Source organism: Oreochromis aureus, linkage group 3 (assembly GCF_013358895.1).
Source record: "Oreochromis aureus strain Israel breed Guangdong linkage group 3, ZZ_aureus, whole genome shotgun sequence".
NCBI lineage: Eukaryota > Metazoa > Chordata > Actinopteri > Cichliformes > Cichlidae > Oreochromis > Oreochromis aureus.
The window spans coordinates 34,497,785-34,520,969 of NC_052944.1; the positions used below are offsets into that span (position 1 = coordinate 34,497,785).

The 23,185-nt window shown below is 41.9% G+C and overlaps 1 protein-coding gene across 3 annotated transcripts in view; it reads left to right on the forward strand.

The window, feature by feature from the left end:
- The window catches only part of si:ch211-200p22.4 (phosphatidylinositol-binding clathrin assembly protein), a 107,336-nt gene that overhangs the window by 11,487 nt on the left and 72,664 nt on the right, over positions 1-23,185 (forward strand). For all 3 annotated transcript variants that reach the window (XM_031726944.2, XM_031726943.2, XM_031726942.2), the window contains one exon: positions 17,364-17,506. In XM_031726944.2, the coding sequence (XP_031582804.1) occupies positions 17,364-17,506 (143 nt within the window). The remainder of the gene's footprint in view (positions 1-17,363; positions 17,507-23,185) is intronic.

The following is a 23,185-nucleotide window of genomic DNA, read 5'->3' on the forward strand; positions in this document are numbered from 1 at the left end:
TCCAATGCACCGTGGTTTACAGAGGCTGAGAATCTTACCATTGTCCAAAAACCTATGGGTCTAACTGTATACACATATAATTTCCTAATATATATTAATGTATTTCAGCATAAACAGGCCTTTTAACTTGGAAATAACTAAACAATTAAATAAAATAATTATGAAAAGTTGTACAGAACGGAGCTGGGGGAGCTCTGCTGTGAACATAGAGCTATTACCTTCTTCTCTTCAAGAAATGGGAAATAATCAAATCATCAGGTACTTGCAGAAAATGAGGCTTTTATCATTAGCCAATTCATAAGGCGTCTTCAAAACAGCGCAGCATTGCTGCTTTCTGCTCAAAACCCAAAGGATCTTGCCAAAACCTACTCTTGCCAAACAGGAGGTGGAGCGTAAATTGCTCCAACTGTAACAGAGTTGGGTTGTTCAATATGTTGTTTGATTCATAGAGTTTCAAACCTGTGTGGTAAAACTGGGATCTTGTTTAAAAACTCTCAGCGGTTAAGGACTTCACTGCAGTTTTGGACTTTGTAGAGAATCCAGTGGGCTGAGTGGGACCCTCCGTCAGAGGATATGCATCAGAGAGGGTTTGATGTCATGTCAGCTTCAAAAAACCAAAATGGTAGTCTACTGTTTTTTGACAGCCTGGTCAGCTATGGACTCATGCATGAAAGAGAGACTTTAAATGCCTGCAACACTCCCTCTTTTCTATATTGCTGCATCCCAGGGTGCACAGGAGCTGCTGGTGACTCAGCAGGTGTTGAAATAATATGAAAGGCAATGAGTGCTAATCAGTGTAAAGGAACAGCCAGTCTTAAGTGACTTATTGTGGAGAGCCAGTGCAATGTGTGCTTGCTGTAGAAGAAAAGACGACAGACTGCAGTGCAGGCAGAGGTTGCGAGCACGTCTGGCGTGAAGCTTTGAAACTGTTTCTAAATACGTCGGCTGGAGGATTCTTGCACTTTATTTTTCCTCATGCGGGAGGGAGAAAAAAATCAGTTTGAGTTTAGCGATCAGTATATTTGCTGTTTAATTTTAATTCCTCGCGTGGCGTGCCCTTCTTTGTCGCCCTGTCACTCCGTCCCCGTCTGGTCTTTACTCTTCTGCGTTCTCATTACACAGAGTACACACACGGAGCAACTCGTTTCCATCCACTGAACCCCATCAAAGAAAGTATTCAGAGTTGAAAAAAAGAAAGTCTGGGGACATTAAAGGACACAGAAAGGCCAGTTTATTTCCTGCTATTTGCTTTTCATTGATTCCAGCCCTGATTAGACCCGCTGCTGGGTGTAGCTGGTGGTGGGTAAGTAGGGAGGGGGGCCTGCTTCTTAAGTGATTGCGAGGTGAGTCTAATGCTATCTAAACAGAGCGGGAAAACCCCTCCCTGGCTGCAGAGCGGAGATAGGCTCAGTTTAGACTAGCAGCCAGGAAAACCGGCTTACTGCTGACTGCTGTCTGGATACGTCCATTTCGAGCCAAGCACAGGGGAGTGCACGTGATATGAAGCGCCGAGTGTGTGCAGGAGACATGCTGCACAGTCAGTGAACTCGCACAATCAGGTAGTGATACTGAAGCACAGTCAACAGGAGCTTGCATTACCGATTGTGCTCAGAGGAGAAGCCTTTTTTAAAATATTATAAAGAGTAATATTTAATTCAGGATTGATTAAATATTTGCCATATGACTTAAAGCCTTAATTGGCTTTAAATTAGCAGGCTATATTTCATGACCATACTCATGTTATTGCAGGAAAATCCCCATGTAGTTCATTTTCTTTTACATTTTTCTCCCTCATCTCATTTTCTTGGTGTGAAACTAACCAGATTACCCTCATCTTCAGCTTTTTGACTATTCAGTTGCACCTTTTTTTTTTTTGGTCCCTTAACGAACAAAAAAAAGGAAACAAGTTCCCTGAGCACATGGACAAGTAGATGTCCTGTACCCAAAAGGATTAAACAATACATTTATATTAACAATGGACCAAATAACTCCGTATGATATTGAGTAGTGACAAACTGCTCTGTGGGACATTCTCATAGTTTCCTGCCCTAAAACATCAATGTTTTTATTCAATTCTTTATTTATTAAGCCAATACAAGGTGGAAAATGGACCCAACTGACCGGGCCCAAATATCTTTCAGGAAACTGTGAACTCCAAATTGGCTAAAAGTGGAGGAGATAAATTACTTTTACACTGGACGTATGAAAACATCCATATTTAGCTGTGCTTTTGCTTAAAGTAGTTGGGTGGTTCCAAACATCTCTAAAAACTCAACCAAATCACGAAACGTTTCTCCAGCTGAAAACTCTACATCCACATGAACACTGTCACGCGTCTGGGAGTTAAATAATGTCAGTGTTGTTTTACCTCAGACACACAGCTAGAAGCTGCTCCGGGTCAATCGGCTCTCTGAAATTATTTCTCCACCTCCTCAGTTGTGGTCCCAACTCTACCAACAAGACCTCAAACTGCTGTACTGACACCCTGAAATATGTACTAAAGTGGCCGTGATGCAGCTTAAACTCCTCGATCAAACCATGGCATTCTACCTGCTGCTGCCATTTGTGAGAATTGAATGAACCAAGAGCCTCAGCTTCTTCCTTTTCTTTATTTAGAAACATCAGGACCAGCTTATCATGGCTTAATGTCGACTTCATGTTATGTTTTGGGTTTTTTTTAAACAATGCGATTTTTTTTGAGGATGAATTTTCTGCAAAACTGAACGCCTTTGCTGTGTGTATATAGGGTTGCACAGCAAGTTTGATTTTTCGCAGTTCGTTCAGTGTGCAACAGCCTTAAATATGACATGTATTTCTATTAGGTCAACTAAATGGCAGAATACAAAGGTATTACCCTCACATTGCTCATTATCTGGTACCTGTCGATACTCCTCTGGAAGTTCTCGCAATGCAAAGAAAAGACACAATCGTTTGGTTTAGCCTTTGTTTTTCAGGAAGCATTAAATGCATGAGTTGGAGTTGAGCGTCCTGCTCAAGGGAAACCTTTGCCTGCACAAATCCAATGCACTGTAGCATTCATGTTGAACGCTGACAGGTTTAGTGTGTTAGGTAATGGTAGCACATGGTTTGAAACGGGCTTTGTCTGCCTGTGCGTGTTGTTTGGGAACATTCAGTGCTTCTGTTCCCGTCCCGTTCTGATGTCAGGTTATTTTTAGCCGTGTTCTCTCAGGAGCCTTTGGCTGGGTTCAACTGCTTAGTTTTCCTTCCCTGCTCTACCTGTGTGCATGTACATCTATCCGCATGCCCGCCGCCGTTCGCTCCGTCGGCATCGCTCCTTTATTCCTGACACAAACCGGCAGACACCCCCTCCTCCCCAGACGGTTGTGCGCAGACGTTCTCTCAGAGACGTGCACGCACAGAGACTTCAAACCTATTCACTTGACAAGATTTCCCGAATCCCCCCCATGAAAACAGTGCAGCTGGAGAAAAGCAGGGAGTTTGTCTCAGTTGCTTTTTCAGTCTATCTATCTTTCTCTGTGTGCCTGTGTGACAGGGGCACAAAGGAGAGGGGGAAACTGCTCTTATTTAAGACCTCAAGGGGAGAATTAAAGCTCCAGAACCACAGCTAGTCTATTAATAGACAGACTTGTGGTGGCACTCTGTCTTAGTTTCTACCCTTCACTTAATTCGCTACTCCTCTTCTGCCATGCTACCTCTGCCTCAGCTTGTCCATTTTACCTTGTCCTGTATTGATGTGAATCTTTTTGATTTTTCAATTCAGAAACTATCTCCGTTAAAACGTAGAATCATGTTTTAATGTCAATGTGTCAAACGTATGGTCTGCAGGCCAGAGGGGTCCAAACTGATCCAGAGTGCATCACGAATGGTGTAAGATCATTTACTAGATCATTTAATGAGAGTGGATGTCCAAATTGCGGGTTTTAATCCTAGTCAGTCCTCCTTTCTGGCAAAGATATCGCCAGTGAGTCTGAGTCTTTCTTTGATTCACTGCCGATGGTAAGAAAACTGAGATCCACTGTTAAAACTGCACTTAATATTCCTGGGAAGTCTCAGGCTGGGAACCCTTAGCCATCCAGAATTTACTTCTTTACACTGAAAGCAAAGGAAAAGAATTTGGAGGTGATTATTTATTGGGTATTTTTTGAAATCGTTTTATGGGCTCAACACACTTTAGATCAAACTGGGCTCCCACGTGGCCCATTAACTGAAATGAGTTTGACATCCGTGGTGTGAGATTTAACACACAGCTCTTAAAAATCTGGCCAGAAATCTCAGACGGTAGTGAAAAATTCTTCAGTTCAAGACACTGGATTGTTCACTTCACAGCCACATAGACAGCAGCAAATATTTACTCTTGAGAAGCTGGAGAAAGAAACTATTTGGCATGTAGCTTCAAATATGTCTGTGAATAGGAAAAATAATGACTGGAATTGGTTAAATCTTCACAAATCCCAGCCTTGGACCCTACAGAGATTGCACAGGTAGTCCAACTCTTCCAGGATGGCACATCAATACATGCCATTGCAAGTGGGTTTGTGGTGTCTCCCAGCACAGTCTCAAATACATGGAGGAGATTCCAGGAGAGTCTAGGAGAGCAGATACTGGTCCTTAAACCATCAGCAGGACCAGTATCTGCTCCTATGTGCAAGGAGGAAGAGGTTGCGCACCAGCAGGAAACTGGTGTGAATGTCTCTGGCCAAACAATCAAAAATATACTTCATGTGAGTGGACAGAGAGCCCGATGTCCTCTACTGGGCCCCATGCTCACTGCCCAGCACCGATTTGCCATAGAACAAGTTAAATTTTGGATAAATGGACTAGCCTGTAATATCAATTTTTTACTTTGATTTTCAAAGTGTTTTTAAATTCAGCTGTATGCAGTTTGATCCTTTTCATTTCCATCGAATAATGTGGCAGTTCATTCCTAACACATCTAACACAGTACTCAGTCCACAGACACACAGATATCCAGCACTGAGGTCTGATGTGTTGTCTAAATGTTTGTTTTTTCTTAGGTGTAAAATTCCAAACTGTTTTCTTGTTCGGTCAAACAGTTGCACACTCATCGCAATACTTGTTGTACCAGTAGATAGAGGTGCAGGATTAGGACGTCACATGTCCCTTGTGTCTTCATGAGTTGCTTAGCTCACTAAAAAAAGTTGTTTAAACAGCAATAAGACGTACAGCACCTGATGAGCTTTAGTCTTGCTGCCTCTGTTTCTGATTTGCATTAGACATTACACAGAGGAGAGGGGCGGGGGCGGCTCTCTCACATGCTGCAGCACACCACGGACTCTGCTCTTAATGATAACAGAGGAAAGCTAAACATTCAAAAGACTTCACAAGAGTTGATACCGACAGCAGTCGATCCCACAAGTGCATCAAGTCCCTTGTACTGCATTTCTAAAGAGGATTTATTGATGGAGTCGGGTTGTTTTTAGCTCCTGTCCTCTTTAATCTTGGTGACATTAAATGTATTATATGTTTCAACATCAGGCAGAATTACTCTTTTGTCCAAATTTTTAAAGTAATTTTTAAGACGTCGTATCATTTTAACATGGTGTAAGCTGAACTGAAGTCTCCTGACATTTTCTGCATCTCTAACGCAGCGGTGCGAGAATAAAAAGGGACGTGTTGCTCGTAAACAGAAGCTGATAACTACCATGAACAGTCGTTTTTGTGCTGCTGTACGCGCACACTGAGTCTGTTTTATTCTCTTACGGCGAAAACATAAATGCAGATCAATGGTGTAACATCTGCTGCTTGATTGGCTACATTGCCCGTAAAGTGATCAATCATAGAAAGAATTGAAAGCGACAGAGAGCCTCTGGTGATAAAGGAGAAGCTTTGTTTCCTCCGTCGACAGTACAAAACAACATTGTCATTTTCACACTGAACCACTCTTCAGAGCGTTTCCAAAAAGCCTTCTTAGAGGTTTTAAAAAGTGCTGTCTTAGTATGACTGTAAATCTGGAAAGGAAAGAGATGCGTTTTCAAATTTAGCAGGCTTTCAATTCTTCACACCTCTCTTTTTTCCTTTTCCTCCTCCTATCAGGGGGGATTTGAGGGGGAAGAAAGGTGGAGGGAGGGGTGGACAGGGAATCTTCTTTTGAGGCAACACCTCTCGACAGTCCCTAACACAAAGACAGACAGAGAGGGGAGAAGGAGATTACAAGTACATGCCAGACAAGGTGCTGATTCTGCTGAGTGTTAATCTTTAACAGATTGGGGGCTGCACTCCTCCCGGTGCCTTCAGTGTCGGGCTTTTCATGTGCATGGTTTCTGCTAATGTGCATGTCCTTCTCTTACTCGGTACCCGCGCAGGTCCGGCAAGGTCATTCGGCTCTTTTGGCAGTGCTCCTGTTTTTAGTTAGCAGTGGTATTAAACCTCAGTAATCTCAGTTCCCTGTGGATTGACTAGAACTGAGGGGTTGGGAGGATTGTTCTTGAACCTCATGGCTAATTCTCAGACCTTCAGGTTCAGCTTATACACTGGTCCTTGAGAAAATAGTGAATTTGTACTGATGGCAGAAGAGGTGATGCTCTGTCATGTAGTTGACAGAGTTGGGCAGGTTTCTCCATAGTGCACATGTCCTATTATCCCACAAGATCATCAAAAGCAAGGAAAAATGTTTTTTACCTTGATTGGGAAGCTACTTGCGACAATCGTTGATCCTTGAGGTTGTCATCATAAAGGAATTCAAAATGTTGTTAAGTCTTATGACAGGACAGAAAAATAAAGGTCCATCCATCCATCCATTTCATTACCACTTATACTGTTCAGCAGGGCTGCTGAACAGTATAACCTATATTTCTGCATAAAGCTGGCTGGTGGATTTGAACCCAGGAACTTCATGCCCTGAGGCAGTGTTACCAAACTCTGCACCACTGTTCCACACAAAAAAAGCAAGCCGTTTTATCATTTCTGAGTTTTAATTTGGCTATTCACAGAGAGACCATCTCCAGCCTGATTAGAACTAGTGTCTATAACAGCGGATCGTTGAAGTGGACTATTAAACTCATCTCCAATTCATTATTTTTATTTTTGGACTGCTCAGAAAGCCGAGCCTTAATGACGAAAAAGCATTTTTAAAAGCACTCGTAGGCAGAGAAGTGGATTAAAGTTTGTGATGAAAGAAGCTGGGTGCATGTGCACAGCTAGAGCCAGGAGACGGAAAGCTGCATATGGAGCAGCGTGAAGCTGTAGCTTTGGACTTAATTGGACATACAGTGACCTTTTTATTTTAAATTATGCCCATGTTTGTTGTGACCATCCACCACTATAACTGTGGGTGTTTCTATTTATACTATGGAAAAATAAGTGTTCACTTAGGAGTGATATTCTGCTTACAGAAGACTTTGGCACTGAGAAACTAAGTAAAGCAAATAACAGTTGCTGTAGCAACTTCCGGGAATTAAGACTGGTAGCACGGCATTGTTTTTTCTGGTTACACAGGCAGTCATGTGTCCCATCTAAGTAGGGATGGGTACCGGTGTGGTTCTGACATAAATGGTAGTAACCAGACCGAAAAGCAGCGCACATTTCGGTGCTTTCTTTTTCCTGAGCCAATTCTAGCCAATCATTTTACGTTTCCGAGGATAGTAGGCAGGGCCAGGTACGTACATTCTTTTAGAGCAGAGCTACAGATTAAAAATGCCCAAGGCAAAGCGGTCAAAAGTCTGGCTGTACTTCACAGCAAAAGATGTAAACTCAGCAGCCTGCAACAAGTGCTTTAAGCTGATACTGTGATACTGTCAAAGGAGGTAACACCTCAAATCTGATGAAACACCTGGCGATGCATAGCGTTTTGTTTTTTTTTTTAAAGCCGAGAAATGCACCATATTTGATAGCTTGCTGCGAGACCTCACACCGTGGACATCTACTGCGGGTGTGGTGCCTGTTATCGGACCCGGAGTTAGCAACATCCCCCAAAAACCCGACGACTAGAGTCCTGGCCCCTAGCCCTGTCAGTGTAGCAGAAATGATGAGGATGATGATGGCAGCAGCAGCAGCCGTTCTCCTCTGCGTGAGTAGCTTCATGTTGTTCGTGTGTAATTAACGTTGAGTAGGCTAACCACATTATTACATTAATGCATGTAAGGTGAACTAGCAAACACCGTCGTAGTTACATGCGGCTGTCTTCTTGTTTGATGGCAGATACTCCCTTCACCCTGGCCAAAAAGGCTAAAATGACCAAAGAAAAAGTGGAAAACAGTTAAACATGAGAGGTTTTTGGACAAAGTTTGTGTTTTTTTTCCATTGTTTAAGCACTGCTTCCAGTCAAGAGTGATACCATATATGCCCTATAGCTGCAGAAAAGGCTAACATTGTTATCTTTTTACAAAAAAACAGCTGAACATGAGAGGTTTTTGGAACAATTTTGTGTTCTCCATTCTTTAAGCACCGGTTTGAGCATCGGTTTGAGCACCGTTTAAGCACCGGCACCGTTTCAAAAGTACCGGTTTGGCACCGGTATCGGATAAAACCTAAACGATACCCATCCCTACATCTAAGTAATTTAATACAGCTATGTGTGAACTTACTCGCCTTTTCTTCATAAGAATCGGAGCCAAACGCTTAAAATCTCCTCTGTGGATTTGTCCAGATAGATCCTCCTCAGGAATTCCAGCTATGTGAACCTGACCTGCCCTCTGGGGTCTCTGAAGGGACTTGAATGTGGAGAGACCGAGTGTGTCAGGCATACAGAGCAAGGCGCTGATGTCCCATCGTGTCCGACAGAAGCGTATAAAATGTCAGAACAGGGTCGAGAAGCTGGATGTAGAATGTGTTTGACGCATTTGCTTTAAAAAGGCCAGGAAATGGCAAAATACCAGATATCATCCTGGGGTTCTCATGCTGTGCTAGTGATGGTAACATACCAGCACCACTCTCAGGATTTAGTTATTTATGCAGAAACAATATAATTTTGATAATTTTTAAACTAGTCTTTTTTTTTTTTTTTTAAATGTGTAACTTGTTGTACAAATAACACGTTACAGATCAGGTACACTAAAACTGGAGCACCAACCTTCTTACAACGAGAGCTGTTGTTTGAGATGCATTTTTAAAAGGTAAGAAGGTAAAAAAAACAAGTCAGATGTTATCAGTACGTGTTTCAACTGCTCGCTAAGCACTTGCGGGAGTTATTTGAAGCCTACGAGACCCATGTGACTGAATTCGGAACCCCCGCTGACACGACTCTGACTCACTCAAGGACTTTGTGTCCAACTAGGGAAAAGTTGATGATTACAACAAATATTTTCACATTCTTCAACCAATTGCGAGTAGTTGCGGCAACAAACTGATTGCCCAGAGGTGTGATTGGTTTTGGTTGGAAGGCATAGGTTGCATCCCACCAGGTGACCTATCTCCAAAAAATCACAGATGAACTGTGACAGATTGGTGAAGCTTTGCAAAAACCCCTGCCGTCAAATTTATAAACCCAGACAGCAGCGATCAGTCTGCATCTTTGGCTTAGTAAACTCGACGCAGCTCATTGCCTGCTGGTTGTATTTTAGTTATATTACTATATGAGGCAACGTTGCTGAGTACTTGTCATTTTGCAGCTAAATTGCCAACGTCAGTTTCTGAATTTCATCAAATTTTCAAATCGATGAGATGAGGTTCTGTCAGGACTCTGAATGTGAATTTTAAAATACCTGGATGAATATACATACAGAACTTACACTGCTCACAAGTGCTCACTGTGTCCTCACCGCTTATGTCTATATCATAGTCAAGTTTGTCCCATGTTCTTGTGAGCATGTCTGGCAACCATGCAAAACTGTGAACTTACTTGTGAGCTACTGTGGAATTAAAGCACTTTCTGATATTCCTTGTATTTGGGGAATAAAAGAACCTCGTAAAACAACAATACTGGGTGTAAAGTAAATGGTTAAAATTAACATTAAAAAGACTCTTATGACTTGTTAATAGTTGGGAAAAAATCTAGCTGTTGATGCAGCTTCAAACTGGGCCCTCGAGGTCTGAATCTCTAAGTTGCGTGATTGAGTTGTGGTATTTTGTGGCCGAATTGCGGATTTAAATCCTAAACGGAGCAAAATATTGCTAAACCTGCTCCTCCCCACCTTTCTTTTGCTTTATTTTTATCTCGCAAAAAAGCATTAGCGCAACATAAAAATCTGAGAGGGTGTGCTTTCCCTTTGGGACAAGATCCACTATACAATCAATAGCAATGGTAGTTTCTATCAATAGTAATAATGACTTTTTTGTGGTTTGAACTGCAGAAGCGGCTGAAGTTGATGCTTGTCGATTATTGGGATTCTTTAGCCATTTTCTGCCACCATTGTGTCATCTTATAGAGCGGCAGCTGGTCCCGGAGCGGCTGCAATAGATTAAATAAAGAAGATGAAGAGCAGAGGGAGTGAAAGAGGAGGCTTAAAGTGACACCCGGAGAGGCAGGCACGGGCGGTTAATTAGTGAACCTGTTGTAATAGTTTGTGTGCAGATCAGACAATATGAAGGGGGAGATGAAATGTGAGTTTGTGTGCCTGTGTGCGTGCCTGTCCCCCATGTGCAGCAGCTGGATGGTGTGGGGACTTAAAGGTGGATGAAGTGATGAGAGGAGAGTGAATAGAGAAGGTAGCCAGCTGGGCCAGATGTAGACTTTATCTCCTCCCCCTCCCCTGCCCTTCTTCTACCTCCTGCTTGATTTAACACTCACATAGGCAGAAGAAGCTGTTCACTGGAAAAAAAAAATGTAACACAAGTGCCTCACAGAATATTGATAACTTTCTGTTGGTTTATCGCTCACAAGCACGCTCCATCCCTTATCAGATGTCGAGCCTGGCTCCTCCGGCTCCTCGCGCCGGTCCCTCGGTACCAGGAAGTCTCTGGTCGGGTGTGGTTTAATCAAAGGCTTCAGAGGTCAACAGGCAACTGGCAACAATGGATCTCAGTGAGATCAGGGAGGAACACAGAAGGTCACTGTTGGTGATGAGATCACATCTACTTAGCACTCATTCCTCCCACATGTGTAAATGTGCGAGTTTGTTAGTCACACTAATTAGTATAAAGCTACAAAAGTCCTCTGGGGATGGCAGCGTATCAGACGACAACTTAAAATGAGTCTGTCTTTTTTTAATTTTTTGCTTATAATCCTGTATTATCAGAATGAAGATAGTTTTAGTCAGATAAAAAAATATATATATATTTATTTATTTATGTTTATTACTTTGTGCCTGAGGTGCAGCTACTGTTAGGTTATCACAGAGGTCTTCCTTCTTTTTCTGTATGTCAGCTTCAAAAATAGGCTGGGACTTTCTTCCTTGCACAAATTGTTTGGAGCTGAGAGTCGCTTCCTCTTCCTGTCAGTTAATTAGGGCTGCAACAGATGACTGCCTTCTCCATTAATGTAATAAAATGGTAACTTTTACAGCACTGAAAAGCATGTTTACAGCCTGGTACAAAAAATGCCTTATGATTAAGTTCCCCTTTTTATATTAACGCAAAGCAGGGTAATAATTTATTATTGTAGTTAGGGGCGTGGCCGCGTTGACTGACAGGTGTCCTCACAGTCCTCACCACTGCTCAAGTGGACCTTTTCACTGTGTTTGGGCTGTTTGCGTCTTTTTGGGGATTATTTTTTTTTACAGAATTATTTGAGAGATATTATAGCTTGCTTGAAAGGTTCAGAAGGAGCCTTTGGGGGCTTACTAGTATGATTCATATCCATGTACTTAAGGCAGATAACTGTTTTGGCCTTTTGATGAGCAAAGCTCTATTTTAAGCCTTAGTGAAACTTAAAAAAAATCCCAGTTCTTGTGATGTTTTGCTTAACCTGCTTAAGGACTGACGAGCTCGTGCCAGAATTTAATCAGTTATAAATGGTGATCTCCTAATGAGCCTTCACCCAAACTGTGACCAAGGTCAAGGACACATTTGCCATTTTATGAGAAATAACCTGTGGATTGTGACAGATCTTGAGCTACTACATCACTGATGTTTCTGGTCTGACTCTTGAGGAGCTAAACACGCCTGTTGGGATGTGAGTTGTAGGCAAACAGAGGTCAAGTATGCGTCAAACTCGGCCTCTATACTAAAATATAAGACTAAATGATTTAAGTAAAAGATTAAAGCTTTATTTTTATGTTTTTGATACAAACAATTAAAAAAAATTTGAAAGATTCAAGAGACCACTCTGTTACCCAATGGTAACGACCTAAGACCTGGGGTATTGAACTCCAGGCTTCAAGTGTCGGTGCCCTGCAGGTTTTAGATCTCACCCTGGGTCAACATACCTGAATCAGATGATTAGTTCATTACCAGGCCTCTGGAGAACTTCAAGACATGTTGAGGAGGTCATTTAGCCATTTAAATCAGCTGTGTTGGATCAAGGACACATCTAAAACCTGCAGGACGCCGGCCCTCGAGGCCTGGAGTTGCCCACCCCTGCCTAAAACCAAAGCCTCTTTGCTTGCCTTTCAGATTTGTGGAGTGTAATCATAGATGCATCACAGTGACGAGAGACCTCAAAGTCTGCGATGAAATAAACTTTTCTTAACTTTGAAGTGAATGATTCAATTTTCAATTTAATTGTATTTATATAGCGCCAAATCACAACAACAGCCACCTCAACGTGCTCGACATTTTAAGGTAAAAATCCTACAATAATCTAGAGAAGACAATCACACAACCCCCTATGAGCAAGAACGAGGTAACAGCAGGAACCAGAAACTCCCTTTTAACATTAAGAAACCTTCAGCAGAACCAGACAGCCATCTGCTGTGACCAGTTTGGGATGAGGGGAGGAAGATGGTACAAAAGGCACACAATGATAGTGATCAGTGCCCATGATACGGTTGATTAAAATATGGCCTGATAATAGTTATATTAGGCAACAGGACTGTGACATTTCTGCTAGTAACTAACGGTTGGTTTCTGAGTGATGCACGATGAGTGAAAGTGGCTTAAGTCAGTTTCTTGTCTCTAGTGTCAGATAAAAGCAGATCTTTAGCCTCCCATTCAAAAAAAACAAACAAACAAAAAAACCAATACAGAACTAATGTCATGGCAACCAAAAGGCCATTTTTTAAGCAAGTAGGTGACTTTAGGGTGGCTACGTCAATCTTCCATGCCGTTTGTGATGAGTCTAAATGAGTAAGGAACGCTGAAGTACTCAGCATAATGAATAACCAATACTTGGCTAACCTAGCACAGAACTGGCCACTTCAGTCTCTACAGACTCAGCTTTTAAAGTACACTTGTAATGAGACTTCTGACATTGTATAATGCGATCTCGTACACAGACTGCTTCAGTCCCCTGTCCTCATCTTGTAATGTGTGGGCGCCAATTAGCCAGGCCACGTTTGTTATGAAACTGTTGTGCAGGTAATTGCTTGTAGGACGCTGACATGTTGGTCTGAGCCTTGCCGTTGAGGGATGTCGGACTCAAACTTATGTATTTTTCCATTTGTGGTCAGAATAATTGCTCCGGGGTGTGCTTGCGGGGGAGAAGAAAAAATTGCATCCCCAGCCGCGTTTCTGCTGCAGAGATAAAGCGAGGCGCGCGGGCTTGTTGAGCTGTGTGTGGATTCTTCTAAATTGTCTGGATGAAGAGACGCTCATGTCTCGCGTCTCATAATCTGATCTCATTTATCGATCTCTTCTTCTCGTCCCCCTATTCTTCCTCACCTTTCATCCGTTTCCTCTTTATACCTCTCTGTAGGACTCTCGATCTCTCGTCACATCTGCTCGTATCTCCTTCTCTTTACCTCGTCTTCCTCTCTTTTTTTTTAATCTTTATTTCTCAGCCATATGTTTGTCTCAATTGCCTCGCCGTCCCTTTTCTCTCTTTCTCTCGCCGGTCTGGGATCAGTGGCATCTGATGCTTTCCAGTCTGGCTGATTAAGTCAGCACATGTACCCTCTTTTAAATTATCACTCGCACACGTACACACTCATGCACAAGCGTCCCCACAGACCTAATCAGTCCTTCTCTTAGTTCTCTCCGTTTCTCTCACACCACTCCAGACCTAATGAAAAAACATGAGCTCTGCTAAAAAAGAAGGCGAGATGGACAGATGGGGGAAAAAAAAGAGAGAAACACAAGGTAGCAGCAGCAATAATGAAAAAAGACAGAGCAGCAAGGAGACTAATTCGTTAACAAAGACACCAGTCGCTTTCGGTGCCCGCTGCCAGTTCAGAGATATTGTTTCCAGCCATAATGTCATGCAGCGGTGCAGTGGGAAGTGGGGTGGGGGGCTGCAGAGAGACAGAAAGGCAAGGTGGGACTGGCTGTGAGAGCGTTTTCAGTCCAGCTGCACTCTGTTAGCCACTAAATGGTGTTCTGTTTGGCTAAATGCAGCTGTGCTGTGTTACATTATTCTACTCTTATTTGTATTGACCGCATAGCACACTGCGCTGTGTGTGTGTGTGTGTGTGTGTGTGCGTGTGTGTGTGTGTGTGTGTGTGTGTGTGTGTGTGTGTGTGTGTGTTGGGGGTGAGTGGGAGAGGTAGCATGTTGAGTGAATGAATGATACGGGACTGGGAGTCTGCTGTGGATTGTTACTGTAAGTGTGTGTGTGTGAGTACTTGAGGGAGATGATGCGTTAAGTGAGTGAAGGTATGATTCTTTATTGAATGAAGGCACGCACTCGTGCACGTGCGCATGCACACCTGATTATGGTGATGAAGTTCCCCGTTGGGAGTCTCTCCCGCTACAGTCCTCGAGTAGTTTAATGAGAAGCTGTTTCCGTAGTTACCAGGTGTGCGAGCCGGCAGCTCATAACGTCCTGCGGTGAAGAATAAAGGATGGCGAGAGAGAGGCGAAGGAATGAAAGCGGTTGAGGACGCCAGAGAAATGAAACAGAAAACACCCTGATATCTGGTGTGAATGATCAATTTAACCGTGTGTGTCTGTATTGATGTTTGTGCTCGAGAGGCTCGCTGAGGGCGTTGCACGCGGCGAGCGGAGTCACTGAATCTGTGTAATAAGCTAGGAGACCTTCAAATCGATCTCCATTTAAAGTGGTAGGAACAGCAAGGTGGGGCCAAGCTGTTAGGTTCTGGTCAGATCATATTAGGCATCTTTTGGGATGAAGTAAAAGCTAAAGAGGATTTTATGCAATGGGGGAAACATCCCTAGCTCAATAAGCACTTTTTGTTTATTCTTTGTTTACAAAAAAATAAATCTTGGGCGTCTGTCAGTTTCCTGTTTTCTCTAAAGTGGTAAAAAATGTGCATATTTGAGGGTTTGAAGCAGCCAAACAGGAAAAAGTTGGTGCTCTTCTCTTCCTGGAGTAATTCTTTTTGTGTGTCTATAAAAATTATAAACTAGTTTATGTTCAACACATTAGTGGTTGCGTAGGCTTTTGCCTCTTTTAATCAGAATCAGAATACTTTATTAATCCCTAAGGAAAATTACGTGGGTTACAGTTGCTCCAAGACAGTAACAGTAACAGACTAAACTAATTAAATAATACAATATGTTACAGAATTTGCAAATTTAAGAAACGGCACGCTCAGCACCTGTACTGAGGTATCATTGAAATGTTGGTAAAGACCAACACAATCATACACGCATGTCTTCAACCCGTCCGTGCACACTGAGCATGCGAGGTTACAAAAATTAAGAGGTGCACAACAAGAAATCACTTCCGGATGGCAACAATGTAAATTAAAACGGCATAAATTAACATAAACTACATTTGATGTGGTCGCTTTCCCTGGCAGAGCTTGCTCTGGGACTCATTTGTTTGTTTGATTTTATTTTTTGAAGGGCTTTTTAAATCAGTGTGGGTGTTTCTCCTGTTTATATAAAAGCATCTAGTTTCCTCATGGCACACATGCCTCACAGGTCAGACACCTGTTACATAGAAAGCCTTTCTTCTGTTTTTGTAGTTTTAATAGACGTATTATTATCACCTTCCAAAAATCAAGTACAAATATGTATGTAACAGTCGCTGAAACTTGAGTTATTAATTTAACAGCTATTTAAATATTCACAAATCACAACCATCCCTAATCATCCCTGTACAGTTTGGATTTTGCTAATTTAGTCATACCTGCCAGCACTCCTGTTTTTTCCTGGGTCCTTTAAGGCAATCTTATAGTCTCCTGCCTCTTAGCTGTTCAACATAGAATTTGTTTTTCCTCACTGGGCCAGTAGATCAGACTTTCACTGGCCCAAAAAACCCTTTTGAATTACTTTATATAATAAACTAACTTAATCTCTAAAATATACCATCATTTTCTTGGGAGGGCTTTCAGAAAGAAATGTGTAGCTAAAGGAAGAGTGAATGCTGTGCCCCTCACCCGCCGCATGTCTTGCTGCTAGAAAGAGACATCACGCCTGCCAGCAGCTTGCAGCAAAGGTTATGAGAGATATGCCAAATTGAGACCTAAGAAGTTAACCTGTACACAGACAGCTTTCATTTTAGCTGCTTCTTCATTTCCTTGTGCTGTGTCTGTGTCTGTGTGGTGGATGAAAACAGCTAAAAAGATCACTTTTCTTGACACTTAAACTTTCTGAACATGCTGGGGTTTTTTTTTTTAATGTGAAATACTGTAGTATATTACTACCCTTACTACTACCCTGTGGTGTAAGAAAAATGCACTAATTCGTGATGGTTCATTTCACCCAGTACCCGTTAAAGGTGAACCAATCTGTGTTTAAATATTGTTTGTTTTTTAAGAAAAAAACAGCAGCTGGTTGGTCAACTTGCCCAACATATGTTTGTTATGTTGAACCCTGATCATATCAGTATTGCACTGACCACATGTTTTAAACCAGACTTAACCTGCAAAGATAATCCCACACCTCCATGAACAATGTTCACATTACTGGAGTGTTTGCTGAAAGTTAACATTTAATTAAGATTAAACTCTAACGGAAAATTGCCTCATTATAAAAATCTAATGCCAGACTTTGGTGGAAAGTTAAAGCAGTGATGTAACAGTATATACTGTAAAAGACCTATTTTGAGATTATTTCTGAGATTTGCCAGGTTTTTTTTTTAATTATATTTTGACAGTCATACACTCGAAGGTTCAGTTTTCCTCTAGGTTGGGTGAATGAATGACACATGAACTTCTGCTAATATGTCTTGAGAGAGAGAGCAGAAAAGAGGGTAAAGGTGCAGCAGAGTAAGAGTAAAAGAAGACAAGAAATAGTTCTGTGGGTAGCACCTGTCCTTCAGACTTCTTTTGCTTAAGAATTCAGATGAAATTTGTGCTCGGTGTTTGTTGGTCCTTGCTGTGTGTGCGTCTGCATTTTTTTTTTTCTCTCTGTGTGAAAAGTAATTTGGCGTTGGTGTCGGTCAGGGTTATCTTTAAAAGCTTCTCATCACTGCTCTTTGTTCTGTTCTCTTCTGTAAGCCTCTCTTCTTCTCTCATTTTGTTGTTTTTCTGTGTCCTGGCCAGATCTGATCCACTGCACCAATGAGATGAACGTGAACATTCCCCAGCTGGCGGACACGCTGTTTGAGCGCACAGCCAACTCCAGCTGGGTGGTGGTCTTCAAAGCTCTTATCACCACCCACCACCTCATGATGTACGGCAACGAGGTAGGAGACATCACACACGCACATACTGACACAAACAAAAGCCCTCCGGGGCAGTCAGAGCAAGCTACATCAATAAGTGATATTATTACTCAACCCTGTCTCAACCCACACACTCATAAATCCGAACATACACAGATTTTAAAAAATCTTTTATTCATGTCTGTGCATTGTGATCAACATCAGCGGAGTGGGAGGGTGGCCAAAGCATATGGGACGTAAACAGCATGCACAGTTACTGAGGATACATATATTGGACACGAGGCGTGAGTGATTGAAGTAGCTGTGGAGCGCGGAGAAATTAATTAGCTCAGCCAGAGGCTAGATGGGGGACGAGGATGGAAGCAAAAGAATAATCAAATAATTTAACTTCATAAAAAACATGCTTGGAAGCAGGAAGAATAACTCGGCTGGGTCTCTCCATGGGTTTGCTGGCATTCAAAGATAAATCTGAAATTAAAGCCCAAGCAAACCTTTCTTTGTTCATGAGAACTTTTTTTTCTTCATTAATTATGATGAGGTCTGATAAGGACCCGTGTACACAAAATGTCAGTTTATATGCAGCAGTACAGATTTTAATAGTGAGATCTGTATTTATTTTATTAAGCTTTTTACTTAGTGAACCACTTAATGTACAATACTGAGCTTTTAACTTGGTATTATTGTATTTAGAGCTTATTTACTGAGCTTCTCCTGTTTTTTCTGCTTAAATATCCTCACGTTTATTTATTTACCTATTTTTGCTTTTTTGGGCCATGTTCTCCTCTCTTATGTATTTATTTTACTAAGCAGTTATACTTCATTCACCCCCTCTGTAGTCTAAGTCATCAATATTGATTGACTAACCCTAACCTCAATGGTATGTTCAGTTCAAAACCTGAAAGCCGGAATTTTCAGCTGAACCCCGTCAGACTTCGAACGTGGAAAGTTGGAGCAGCCGGCGGTTAACATAAACATTAGTAAACATAAACATTAGTAAAACTGTAGAACTTGTAATCCCGACTGCTAGTGTTGTGTGTTTGTTACTTACTGAAAAAGCCCCACAGAGAGTGCTGACCAGGCTCTGTCCTTGAATGTGCTGTGGCAATGTTTTTAAGGATTTAAAAAAAAAAAAGAAAAGAAAAAGCATTATGCTTTACTGCTAGTGATGCACGAATGGCTCTACCTTGCTAAGGAGCTAGGGAAATAAACTGGCTATCCAACGGTATAGGATTTTTGCCAAGAAGGCTTGTCACGGTGACAGAATCCTTACTTCTTGTGTTAAGTTTGTAATTTTTCCAATAGATCACTCTCAGTCCAGTTGCTGAAGGTGTTGATCTATGTGTATGAGACCAGTTGTCAACCATCTGGCAACCGCTGATCACTGCAGGGGGGAAAACATCTGTGTTCTCTGACTGACTGTGACTGATTGCTGCTGTCTCTGGAGTGAAATTACTCGCAAAGCGGTTTACTTTCCTGCACCAAAACCCTCCCTGAGGTTGCTTTGGTTGCTAGCACATTGCCTCGGTCACCATGGTAGCTTTGCATACCAGACGCCAACTTGGCTGCAAACACCACTAAACTACCTGACAAGCGGTAGCAAAGCCCTGCAAGTTGATACGTGTCATGCAAACTACAGCAGAGATGGGCAATCTCATAGCAACAAAAGCAAGGTTTTCAGTGCAGCTTTTTACCTCACCAGCTGGTCAGGGAATGCATTTTCTCCCCCCCTAGTAACCTGCAGTTGCTAAGGGGTCAGTCTCCAGGGCTTTACTTATATTTTTTTCCCTGGACATCCAGTAATGGTTTTGAGAAGCGCTGCCATAACATGTACTACAATCCTCTGTCCAGGTAAAAGAGGTCACTTATTTACTTATGTAGTAAATATATTCATCTTATAGATGGTAATAGAACTATGCAACCACTTTCAAATTCATGCATTGTACTAAAGTCACAGCCGGCTACCTAACCAGATCTTGTTTATCTCTAGCAACATTATGCGAGCGGAAATGTTGGTTTGCTTGACAAACTTCTTCACCAGCTGACATAATCCAAGATACTTGCTTCTGTGAAATGTTCTGTTATTGAATTAAGCAATCATTAAATCCTGTAATGGCACAAAGCAAATGTGTAAAACAGAGGCAGGTAAAAGCATGCAAGTCACCTTTGTTGTTGATGCATGCAGTGCATATGCTGGTTGTTGCATAAGATGCATTACACAGATTACATACACTATTGCATACAGTGCTGCATAATAGTTCATGACACTATGTGTGTTTGTGTCTCATCACTGTTTTTGCTGCAGGTAGCTTGCACATTTGCAGTAAATAGCAGTGGAGCGCTGCATGAAGTTCATTTGGCGGTTGTGGTTATCATTAATGACAGTGGTTCTCTGGAAGTCACACCCAGTGCAGTTTCTACTTCTTTGTGGTGAACTGTTGTGGTTTTTACCTTTCCGTTTCACGCCAACCTTTAAAATTGTCGGTCTTTGACCTACAGATTGCGTCTATGCCCAGAGGTGATAATGTTGTTGGCTTGTAGAAGGGCTGCACACAAAAGCGACTCTGCCTCTTCTATGGTTAAATACTCATAATCCTTCCCTCTGCGTTGGTGGAGAGCTATTTAGACACCAGTGCTGCACCAAAAGCTGGCCCTAACTGCTGCCTGATGCTTCCTGCTAGTTTCATAATGCTGAATGCAACTTTTCTGAATTGAGTAGTAGATGGTGGAAAAAAGGAACCTTTCTATCATTTAGTGGTCTATCACTTTATTATTTTGGTGTAGGGATGAGGGGTCTTTTCCATGAGAACAGCTTTAAAACCTATGAACATACAGTTAAAAATAAAAAAAATCTATATCCTCCCTTATCCAGTGGGTGAGACTGGAGTGTTTGCTGGACCAATTCTGGCCTCGGACCTTATGTTGCACGCTCCTGGTTTAGGTAATGTAAACGTTTTGCTTCCGAGCCGTTAGCTTAGCTCTCAGTCTGTTGCTGTTATGCAATAATGTTTTTGCGTAGCGCTAATTTGGGAGCTTTGGTAGATTAACTTTGGACGGAGGCAGAATAGTTGGTTCCCCCTTTTTTCCTGTTTTTTGTGAAAGCTAAGCTAGCACGCCGCTTACTCATATTTATTGTGCAAACGCCAAAGTGACATAAATCTCCACTAACTCTTGCTAAGAATAAGAAAATGAGGAAATTCTTTAAAATGTTGAATGATTCCTCTAAAAGAGCAAGCCGCTCTGTGGATTGTTGTCATTCTTCATCCATCAGATATAAGTAGATAACAGTCAGCTATGAAATGGTGGGTAGTTAAGCTTGTTTGCAAATACGCTGTGTACTGTAGGATAAAAAAAAAAAAAAAAACATGCTCTTGTACACAAACACTCCCAAACGCCGACACTCCCTGCACCGCATTCCTTTCAATATCAGTCAGTATGGGGAAGCATCGCTTCCTTGTTTTGCCAAGATCAGTTTTGTCCACATTACATAACATTTCCTGTTGGAGTTGCATTGTTTGATTGCGCCAATCTAAAGTTCCTCTGAAAAATGAGGAAGACTTGGGAGTGAGGCAATTGAATTTTTGGTGTTTTGCTAGAAACCTCTTCCTGACTGGCAGTATTTTAGGTTCAGCGCGTTAGTCACAATACTCCAGAATTAGCTGTTGCGTTGACAGCACCAGTGCAGCAGAGACAAACTGACACACTAAAAAAAAGTAAGAATAATTCAAGACCTCAGTTAAGAAAGACATCACATCAGCAGGTACCTCCATCCTGTTTGATTGCTCAAGCTGTGGAAATTCCTGCAACATTTCTGATAAATCAAATCATGCTAAGTAGGTCACTGCAGAGCAGCAGGAAGCGGTTTAGAGGTATTCCCGAACTGTAGGCTGATTTATCTTGGAGCTGTCGCTGTCAGAAGGAACCCGTTTGATGTTGACGTCTCACCTACAGTGATAGCAGCACCACACTAGTTTCTAATTTCTGTGTTCCTAACGAAGAGCTTGCAGTCAGTGAGTCGTACTGTGTTTATTTCTGCTGTGGCATATTTAAAAAATCGAATGAATTTTTCTGATATAGCTTTATATTACTGTCTTCCCACCTTTTCATTGTCCCCAATCCATCATGGAGCCATAACACTGAAGTAATAGACGTTTTGTGTTTGCATGTAAAGACTAGTTAATGCATTATGGTTTTTTTAGATTAGCTTAGCCCTTACGATCTTGTTGAGAGGTTATTAAATGTGTAAAATAAGGGTGATGTACAGAATCACTAATAGTAGGGAGATTCACTCCTGCTTTAGCCCCGTGGAGCGAGGCTTCCGGCTGTAGTAGAGACAAGACTGTGTACTCATCAGCCTGCATTCATCAGGCCTGTCAGGACACTGGTGCTGACTGGGGCTCAGCGGCCAGGTGTCCCTGCTCCCTCACGGTCGTCCCATCCATTACAGTCAGAGCTGAGAGAAATCTGGCCGTAAAATTAGAAACCACAGACCCGCAGAATTGGGGTCAATAGACTGTACATTCCCCTTCAGATCAACACTGCTGACCACTCGCAGCTCGTCTGGCACACTAAAGATGGCCACGTTCGGCTTCTGACGAACGATCTCGTAGTAAAGATCGTGACGAGTTGTGTGAGTCTTGATGTAAAATGATCACAGAATTGGATTTTTAAGATCACCAAGAGAATTTCTTTTCTGTACACGTCCGCAGACTGATCTGTGTCACTTTATATATTAGACATTGGCCTTTCATTATGCCTCACTTCTGACATCATGTAGGTTTCCCCCTGAAAAGTAATTTACTTGGCTTTAAAGAACTGCTAATCCCAAAATAATTGCATCTGTCTGGGTTTTTGGGGCATTATTTTAGCCTCCCAGGTACTCTGTGCTGTGCTTATTAATACTTTTGCTAAATAAAATAATTGGAAGTTTAAAAAATACATAGAAAACAATATTCTTTGGAGGCTTTTTTTTATTTTTTAAATGGTGCCAGCATAACAGTGATTTCTGATAAGATGAGATAACATTTTTCCATTTGGACCACACCCAGTCCAGCAATTCACACAAGCACACAGACCAGTCTGCAATCATCTTGCAAGCACTGGTCTGGTCACTATGGGAAAAATGTGTTTTCCCTGATAAGTAGTTGCTTGAGTGAAATTGGTTGCAAAGAGGTATACTTTGCTGCACCAAAACCCTCCTTTAGATTGCTTTGGTTGGTAGCACGTTGCCTAGGTCAACACGGTGGCTTTGGATGCAAGACGCCGACTTAGCTGCAAACAACACCAAACTACCCAAGAAACATCACTATTGAAATCCTTAAAACTGGCATATTTCATGAAAACGACAGACAACGCTAGCAATCTGCTAGCAACCAAAGTGACAACTAGCAATCACCTCTGGCTGGTTGGAGAGTTAAAATAAATAAAAAAATTCCCCTGCAGGTGCTAAGCCTGTGTGACTGAGGATTTAATTCGATTAGTTTTACTCTATATTTTTTCCCCCGTCGTCCATTAGTGGTTTTGAGAACCACTGCAGTAACATGTACTACAATCCTTCACATAAGGTCTCCACTGAGATTAAAACTTTTTTTTGTGGGACTTCATTAGTTTTTCAAACACAGTGATCAGTCATTGCTCATGTACAACTCACCATTCAGCTCAAAGCACACTACATTCACGGTGCGATACCGGCGGTTGCAAAAA